We start from the raw sequence: 10109 nt of genomic DNA, 5'->3' as shown, positions 1-10109 counted from the left end.
ATTGATCTTGGAAGAAACTCTTCTAGGACTGGATGCTGTATTTCATGGTAGAGAGTCTCAAAACTTTCTTAGGAATCCCTTGACTTTGTAGATATGGTTGATGGAGCGAGTTGATATGATTGCTAGGCCTACAATAGGTAATTATAGGCCTAGCAGTTTTCTTAGCAGGACTGTAATTAAACTTAGTGCCAAACTGAGAGTGACTGGGTAAAGTTCTTGAACAAGAAATCCAGTACCTCAATCCAATGGAACTATTATTGGTGGAAGTGCCCACCCTCTCTACTGCGGTCTCCAAGATTAGATCACATCTTAATTTATTGGGTTACGGAGGGCAACATTCTATAAGGCAGATAAACTCCTGAGGCAGTTCCAGTATGAGTAAGGAATGCCCGGTGGAAAAAGAAGAAGACCTTTCACTCTTGTGGACACAAATCCTACTTCTATAAGGAACATGCTCTTGGGCTTGGAGATGGCTGACCGAGTGGATCAGTCTTTTGCCAAAGTCCACTTTCACTTGATGACTATAGAATACTCTAATTGGTTGGTGAACAAGATTGTTGACAAGGAAGTTGAGATGGTTGCAATGAGAAAGCAGTTTCTCAGAGATAACCGAGATAGACACGATGAAGACAACTATGAATTCAAAAGAAGGGACAAGAATGATGAAGTACCTAACACAGAAGAAATCAATGATCAACAAAAGGAGAAAAGACTAAAGACAAAGTGGCCTTCTTATTCTTTGGCTTTGAACATGTTTATTTAAAAGTTGATGTAAAAACTCTTATGTTTTGAAATTATTTAGGATTTGCAGGTTTGGGATTCTGTTCAAAGTGTAGGCTTTTGGGGTTTGGTTTTATTTATTTATTTATTTTTTATGGTTTGGGTTCTTGAGTTTTGGTTTGGTTACAAGTTTGATTTAGGGTTTTGTGTAATGACATGGTTTAATGGAATGGTTGAATTTTTGAAAAATTTTGGTTAATGGGAAAATGGTAGTTCTGGGAAATTGTGACCAGACTAATGCATGGTTGTCTACGTACCCCATTTTTAGAAGGAGTAGGTCATCACGTAGTTCATTGATTTTTTATTTGCCTTAATTTTTGCCTTGGCCGCCCTTTTGGGTTTTCAACCTAGCAGGCTCTCTCACCTTTTTTTTTTTTTTTACTCTCCTTTTGCGTAGATCGCCCTTTTGGGTTTTCAACCTACCCTTTTTGTTTTTCCTTTTTTGTAGCTCTAATTTTTGCTTAGACTGCCCTTTCGGGTTTTCAACCTAGCGAGCTTTTTTTTCTCTTCTTCTTCTTCTTCTTCTTTTTATTTTATTTTTTTAAGCCTAGGAAGGGAAATAGCATAATTTACAACCACTTCAGACGTGGTGCTTTCAGCCTACCACCTCAAACATGGTATTTCTTTAGTTGATCCATGTTGGTTGGCTCAGTGAAAGAGTTTGCATCTAAGTCCATCAACCTTACTGCTCCCCTAGAGTATATACGATTGATTATGTATGGGCCTGTCCAATTTTGCTTGAACTTCCCATTTGCATCTTGAACCGGAGCTCGGATTTCTTTCAACACTAAATCCCCCTACTTCAAATCTCTAGTTCTTACTTTCTTGTCAAAAGCTTTCCTAAGCCTTCTTTGGTAACCTTGAATATGATACAAGGCCTTAAGTCTCTTCTCATCCAACATGCATAGCTGGTCAAATCTGCTTAGCAACCAATCTATTTCAAGGATTTCACTTTTCAATACTGTCCTTAGTGAATGGACAGCCATTTCAATGGGAAGGACTGCTTTTATTCCATATACCAATGAATAAGGAGTGGCTCTTGTGGAAGATCGAATTGATGTTCTGTACCCCCAGAGTGCATAGGGTAACTATAGGTGCCAGTCTTTGTAGTTCTTTGTGCTCTTGTTCAAGATTCGCCCTATATTTTTATTTGAAGCCTCAACTGCTCCATTGGTCTGAGGGCAATAAGGTGAAGACTTGTGGTGCTAAATATTAAACTGTCATAGTAGCTTCTTTGTTTCTCCCTTGAAATGTTGCCCATTGTCAGGGATAATTTCATGTGGTACCCTATATCTGCAAATGATATTGGTCTGAATGAATTGAGCAACTTTCTTGGAATTCAAAACCTTATATGAGGTGGCTTCTACCCATTTGGTGAAGTAATCAATGGCTACAAGTATGAATTCATGACCATTAGATGTTGTTGGGTGAATTTTCCCAATAATGTCTATTCCCCATGTAGAGAATGGCCAGGGTGATGTCATGGTGTGTAGTGGCATGGGTGGCATGTGCTTCAGATCTCTATAGACTTGGCATTGATAGCATTTTTGAATATGAGCCACACAGTCAGCTTCCATAGTAGTCCAGTAGTAACCTTGTCTCATTATCTTTCTTAATAGCATGTGTGCACTCATATGTGGCCCATAACTTGACTCATGAAACTCTTCAATTATTTGATGTGCTTCCTTGGTGGTTACACAAAGGAGATGAATTCCATTATATGATCTTCTGTAAAGCCTTTCACCACAAATATTGTAATTAGTAGACAACTTCCAGATGGTTAATTGGTCATTCTTGTCTGCAAACTTAGGGTATGTCCCATCCTTGAGGTATTGTAGGATGTCTGAATACCATTCACCTTCCCCATTCTTTCCTTCATCCTCTTTTATTGTCGTGTAGTAGGCTGGTTCTTCTTTTTGTTCCACCACTTTTGGTCTGGTTTCATCTTTCTTAGGCCCATCCATCATGGATGCCATGGTTGCTAAAGCATTTGCAATTTGATTCTGCATCCTTGGCACATATCGATATCGAATCCTGTTGAATTTTGATGCCCATTTTTGAAGGCGTTCATGATAAAGCATTAGCCTTTCCTCTTTGATCTTCCATTTATTTTGAATCTGGGAGGATATCAAAGCTGAGTCTCCGTATACCTCCAACTCTTTCACTCCAAGGCCTAGTGCTACTTGTAATCCCATGATGCAAGCTTCATATTCAGTGGTATTGTTGGTGGCAGGAAAGTTGAGTTTGCCAGAAAATGGAATGTGTGTCCCTTTTGGAGAAATTAAGAGAATTCCAATTCCATTTCCATTTTGATTTGTGGCTCTGTCAAAATACATCTTCCATGATTCTACCTCAATCCCCATGATGTCTTCATCTGGAAAGTCTCCTTGGATCTTTTCAGCTTCTTCTAGTGAATAAGGGGCTAAGTGATCAGTAATTGCTCTCCCCTTTACAGATTTCTGTGTCTCGTTTTCATTATCAAATTCTGATAAAAGCAAAGCCCATTTAGCAGTCTTCCCATCTTGCACAGGCTTTTCCATTAAGTACTTCAAATGGTCCATTCTTGCAATCAACAAAATCTTGTAGGCAAGCATATAATGTTTGAGTTTGTGAGTTGCCCAAACAAGTGCTACGCATGTCTTTTCTAAAGGTGAATACTTTTCTTCATAAGGCAACATCTTCTTGCTGATGTAGTATATTGTATTCTCCTTTCCAGTTTCCTCTAGGTATTGAGCAAGTAGAGCCCCCAACAATGGCTTTTTGGGTACCGGTGGGACAAGTATTGGTGGTTTCATAAGATAATTCTTGATCTTTTCGAAAGCTTCTTGGAATTATTCAATCCACACTGTAGGAACTTCCTTCTTAAGTAGTCGGAAGATTGGTTCACATGTCATGATGAGTTGAGCTATGAACCTACTGATGTACTGTATCCTCCCTAGAAATCCTCGGATTTCCTTCTCAGTTCTTGGAGGTTTCATCTCTACAATTGCCTTGATTTTGTTAGGATCAACTTCTATTCCCCTTTGGCTTACCATAAACCCCAATAGCTTTCTGGATGTTACCCCGAAAGTGCACTTCTTTGGATTCAACCGTAACTAATAGAACTAGATTCTTTCAAAGAACTTCCTCAATGCTGGCATATGCCCTTCACGATCTTTAGACTTCACTATCATGTCATTGACATAAACCTTTACTTCTTTATGGATCAAGTCATGCAACAAAGTGGAGGTTGCACATTGGTAAGTAGCATCGGCATTTTTAAGGCCAAATGGCATGACCTTGCAGCAATATGTCCCCCATGGTGTAATAAAGGAGGTTTTCTCCATATCTTCTGAAGCCATCTTAATTTGATTGTACCCTGAAAATCCATCCATAAATGATAGCAAAGCATGACCTGTTGTATTGTCAACTAGGACGTCAATGTGAGGCAAAGGAAAGTCATCTTTTGGGATGGACTTATTCAGATCTCGAAAATCTACACATATTATGACCTTCCCATCCTTCTTTGGCACCGGAACCACATTAGCTAACCATTCTAGATAATTGACCACCCTTAGGAATCCTGCATTGTACTATTTCTTAACTTCTTCCTTGATCTTGAGAGTCTACTCTGGCTTCATTCTTCTCAACTTCTGCTTGACCAGCTTCATGATTGGATCTGTTGGAATGTAGTGCTGTACTATATCTGTATCAATCCTTGGCATGTCTTCGTATGACCAGGCAAAGACCTCTTTGAATTCTATCAGGGGTGCCACTAATGCATCTTTCTCTGAAATGATTAGGATATTGCCCATTTGTATCATTTATGTTCATCATCAGTTCCCAGGTTAACAAATTAGGTTTCTTCTTTTATGGGTTCTAGGTGTCCATGTTTTAATTCCTTATTATTAATAGTTTCTTTACCAATTTCAAAAATAAAAACATTCAAAGCCAACAAATAAACAGAATTAGAAATCATATTATAAGGAAAAGAGTTCTCAACAAGCTCAACAGGCTTAACTAAATCAGACTCAACTGGAAAACTTTCACAAACAGACTTAACAGGAATAGAAATACTAGCAAAAATAGACTCAATAGGGACAGAAACAATGTTCTTGGCAGGGGTGACTGGATTGACGGTCTTGATCTTCTTGGCAAGAGTGACTGACTTGACGGTCTTGATCTTCTTCACAGAGTCCTCCATGGGGTGGGCGGCTCCCTCCCATGCCCAATTCTTCAGTTCAGTCGTGGCTTCAATGATGGCAGGTGGCTCCCAGTAAGTTCCTTCTTCCCTCAGCATCAATATTGTGGGATCTTCATCCATGTAATCGGTGGCTTCATCATCAACCTCCATATCTATGGGCTTGTCGGTCTCCTAACGTGGGGGTTTGAAGTGTCCCCCCCCCCCCCTTTGTGATGTGGGCAATTTTTGTTGGGTCATTTAGATTGGTGTCTCAGGGTTTGAAGTGTCTCCCCTCATTTATGGATGTTGGGCCATTTGATTAGGGTTCGAAATGTCTCCCCCCATTTGTAGGTATTGGATTGCTTGATTGGGATTCAAAGTGTCTCTCCCCATTTGTAGGTGCTTGGTAGTTTGATTGGGGTTTGAAGTGTCTCCCCCCATTTGTAGGTGCTTGGTAGTTTGATTGGGGTTTGAAGTAGTTTAATTGGGGTTTGAAGTGTCTCCCCCCATTTGTAGGTGCTTGGTAGTTTGATTGGGGTTTGAAGTGTCTCCCCCAATTTATAGATGTTGGGTGATTTAATTGGGGTTTGAACTGTCTTGTAGGTCGAATATGGGATTGTGATGTCGCAGCAGCGAAGTATATTCTATGCTTACGGGTTTCAGTACCGTAATGGGAGTGACAGGCTTGGAACTGAAGCTACTGGCTTGAGTGTTGGGCTTAGGTTCTCTTTGCAGCCTTCCTTCAAATCTTGACCAAACTCTCCCCTAAAGATAGGCTTGGTCGGGTTAATCAAAGCTAAGTTCCCATCAACATCAATCAATCAACCAAACAAACACACACATTATGCAATGCAAGTTTAACCGGGACTGACCTAAGGGTAGGTTCTAAGTCATTATGTTGTAGGGTGGGTTTGTTGTTTCATTGTTTTCCATAGCTAAGACGTTACACCTCCCAACTTGTAATGTAATGAAATTTGCGTTGGTCCGAACGGCATTGTCTATCCTTTACAGTCAACAAGAAATGATCCAATGACTTTAGGCTATGGGTTGGTGAGTTTGCCACTGGGTATTCGAATCTAATGAAGACTGGTGATCCATGGTTACTACCACCACAAGTTGTTGAAAGGGGTGCATACATATTGTTTTGATGGCACACACTATGACAGTTAGGGAAAGCTTTTAACAAGCAATACAAACAACAACATATCATACAACATCTTAACAAACATAAATAAACAAACAAACGACAATATCATGCAAGACCATGCAAATCAAGGGTACACATTTGATCACTTAAATCTAAAATGAAGCTTAGCCCTCGACATCTCCAGGGGAGTCGCCACTGTGAGAGACTGAGAAATTAGGTGCTCTCAAAAAAGTGCTTTGGGTACTTTTGTATGGTAGCTCTCTTTTTGGGTAAGTGGTGTGGAGTCGCCACTTATTTTTTATACAAAAAAAAGAAAGAAAAACTAAATACAAAAAATACATGACTGAATTGTACCATTTCATTGATTGAATAAACAAAAATACATGTTTGAAAAATTGAAAATTACAAGGCTTTGGGTCCTAGTTACAAACTACCAAATAATTACATGGCTTTTTGTCCTAGTTACAATCTACCCAAAATAAAGAAAAGATTAGGCTAGATCTACCTATCCAAAAGACCTAAATTCAGAGGCTAGGTTATAGAATGGGAATGTGTTAGGCACCCATTCTGCCCAGACAAAATTTGGTCTTCTAGACTCTTGTGACCAATGTACCTATTTTATGCATGCTATGAATGATATATTGCACATGTGAATAAAACTAAATCACACAAATTTATTTATGAATGCATCCTTTTGTTTGTTTTAAAAAAATTAGATCTGTTGTTGTGAGTAAAAAAAAATGATTTTGGTTTAGAAAAAAAAATCAGATATGTTTTTGATGTGTAAAAAAAGATTTTTTTTTTAAGAGAAAATTCAAATCTTTTTTTTTAATGAGAAAATTTAGTTTGGTAGAAACTCAAAAGAATTAGATTTGTTTTTGAAAACTAAAAAAATTGGTTTTTGATTTTTAAAAGATCAGATCTGTTTTGTAAAAAAAATAAAATCAGATTTGTATATTAAAAAAAAATCAGGTATATTTTAATATGTTCAAAAAATATGAAAGAGATTTTTTGAGCAAAGGATTTCATTCATGAAATAAATTTATGCTACATGAATTAAATAAAACAAACACAACCCTTCATGATCTTTTTCTTTATTTCAAAATCTGCTGTGTTAAAAAAAAAAAATCAGATCTGTATCTAAGGAATATACAAATTAGTTTTTGATTTAAGAAAAAAAAATTAGATCTACATCAAAGGAAGATGCACATTCGTTTTTATTTTAAGAAAAATTTAGAAATGCATCTAAGGAAGATGCAGATCCATTTTTGATTTAAGAAAAAAAATCAAATCCGTAGGAAGATACAAATCAATTTTTGATTTAAGAAAAATTCAAATCTGCACCTAAGGAAGATGCAAATCCTTTTTTATTTGAAGAAAAATTCAGATCTGCATCTAATGAAGATGCAGACCCTTTTTATTTGAAAAAAAATTCAGATCTGCATCTAATGAAGATGCAGATATATTTTTATTTGAAGAAAAATTCAAATCTGTATCTAATAAAGATGCAGATTTGTTTTTATTTTGAGAAAAAGAATAGATAACATGCAGATTTTTGAAACTAAGAAAGAGATCATAACAAAATAAAACAATAATTCATGATATAAATATTTGAAACAACTAAACTAAAAAAATAAAATAAAATAATCATGCATCATCACAATAGGAGAATCATAAGAAAAAGGGTCAAGAGAAGCATAAGAAAAAGGGTTAAGAAACAACCTTTTGCATGGAACACTCTTCTTCTTGAGAGGATATTTTAGGATTCAAAAAAATTTATGCAATTATCTTTGAAACCTAAAAAACCTAGCTTAAGAGAATATCAGAGAGGGAGATCAGAAATATGAGAGTGTGAAAAAGTGTCTCTCCTAGAGCGTAAAAAGAATGTGTCAAAAAGGGGTCCCTAAATGTTGGGAGGCATCCCCTATTTATAAAGATGTTAGTTGCTTAGAAAATAAGTTAGGTTTGCTTAAAAATTATGTCCAATCAGCTTAAAAAATAAGCAAAAAACGTATGGGAAAAATCCTAAAAAAAGGAGATTTGGATAAGAGTGAGCTGATTTTTCAGATCAGAATCGGTTTCAGTATTTTGATCATATCTCTTTACTCAAAATTTGGATTAAGCTGAAATTTTGAAAGCTAAAGGAAAATTCAATTATCTACAACCTTTCCAAAAATAGCCTGGTCCGAATTTTGAGTTCTACTCTGCCAAAAGTGCCTTTGAACATGAATCAGAAATCTGTTACTTGATTAGCATGTTTTTGAAGTGTTTTCCAACTCTAAGTCTGTATTTGGATTAATTTCAGAGTTATTTTCATGATAAACCTCATTCCAAAGTGATAATTATGATTTTTAAAATAATTATTTTGAATATAATTATCCCAAAAGCCTAATTATCAATAGTCTTTAAATATTATCAGCTTATTTGTTTTAATCCCATGCAACAAATCTCACTTTAAGAAAAATACTCCACCAATCACATAAATTCATTTAATTAATTTTAATCATTAACCAATCAAAATTAATTTCAATTAATCACACGTGATCGGCTTCACCCCATATAATGCATGCTGACCATGCGAACTTGATCATGCGATATCTTTCGATCCGACGGTCCGATTTGGAAACCAGGCATATCGTCCCGACCGTTAGAATCTCAAGATTATTTTTATGATATGCAATTAATGAATTAATGCATGTAATGCAATCATGATTTTTGGGGTATATGGATGGTTATTTCAGTCATTTTCCTTGATTAAATCATGGGTGCAAAATCGAGTGTCTACAACAATTTAATAACTGTTAATTATTCACCCACCAAGCACAAAAGAAAAAATTGTTTGCCAGAAAAGTAAGCTTAGCTTCTCAATAGATGGAAATTCAAGAAGGAATTCAATCCCCAATGCGAGTAACCTCAAAGAAGGCATTTGCCATAGAAGTTACGCACTTTGGAAAAATGACATAAATGGTTTAAACTTCAACCCTCAATCTCTCAAAGAGTGGGTCTATTGAGAGGGAGAGAAATGGGTAGTCCATTGATGCATGCCTCTATTCCTATCACTCATGCTTTTCTAATTTTTGTATTTTCATTTTCCCTTCTTTCTTTTTCTTTCTCATTCTACCCTCCATTTTCTTTTTTCTTTTTTCCCCTCGCCTCCCTCCTTTACTTACTGTTCACAACCATCGCTTTTTATACCATTTGCCATGGTAGGATTTACCATGTTTACCCCTTAACTACTTTTGGCTCCTTATGGGTGTCCTTCCGAGACTACCCATCGGCCTGCCAGCTACTCAGCCATTATCATTACTCTGAGTGTGTTGGTTGCACCACTCCCCATTCCCAGACAAAATTGCTTGTTTTGTTTCTTACCCTTCTCTATTTTTCACTAATCTCATCTGAATAAGGATCAAGCCTCTCCATTACCTACCTCTATGGCATGCATCAAGTGGTCTCAACCCATATTTACTTCTTTTGGGTGAGATGTCATCCTAGTAGGACATCTCTCACTAAAGAAATTTGAGCGGAAATCCCAAAATAAACTACCTCTTTCTCCCCACCACCAAACCACACCCTCTGAATACCTTAACCCGTGGCCCACCTTCCATGTATAAGTTGGGTACAAGTAGGTGGTGCCTTGTCCCTTTGTGCATGCTCCACTCCGTCTAAATTTGTTTCTTTCTAGCCTTCACACCATTTTTGCTACCTTCAAGTTTGTTTGATTCTGTTGTACATCCTGGTTGGTTTTTATCTCTTGTGGCGTGAAGGATGCGTGGGCTTTTGGGCGCATGTTCCCTGTCTTCCATCCCTTCCTTGGACTGGGCATTGCTTAGGTGAAGGCCTCATCTTCCTACCGAGCTCATGTTCTTTTCTTTTCTGTGTCTGTGGGCCCCTTGGCCATGGATCCTGCCATACCACTTCATCGTGCTTGATATGGCTTTACCTCTCTTTTTATTTCTTGTTACCCCGTAGGCTCACAGGCTGATGCTCCTGTCGTGCTAGCCCACTTCTTTATCAATCTTT

General features: G+C 37.2%; 1 protein-coding gene across 1 annotated transcript; it reads right to left on the bottom strand.

Moving 5' to 3' along the window:
- Positions 1–2000: 2000 nt before the first annotated feature.
- Positions 2001–3575, bottom strand: LOC126690022 (uncharacterized). The gene has a single exon (XM_050385167.1). The coding sequence runs from the start codon at positions 3573–3575 to the stop codon at positions 2001–2003; it is 1575 nt and encodes a 524-aa protein (XP_050241124.1).
- Positions 3576–10109: the final 6534 nt, after the last annotated feature.

This window comes from Quercus robur, chromosome 6 (genome assembly GCF_932294415.1).
Source record: "Quercus robur chromosome 6, dhQueRobu3.1, whole genome shotgun sequence".
Taxonomy (NCBI): domain Eukaryota; kingdom Viridiplantae; phylum Streptophyta; class Magnoliopsida; order Fagales; family Fagaceae; genus Quercus; species Quercus robur.
Note: the sequence above shows the minus strand (reverse complement) of the source record. Positions and strands in the feature narration are given on the sequence as shown.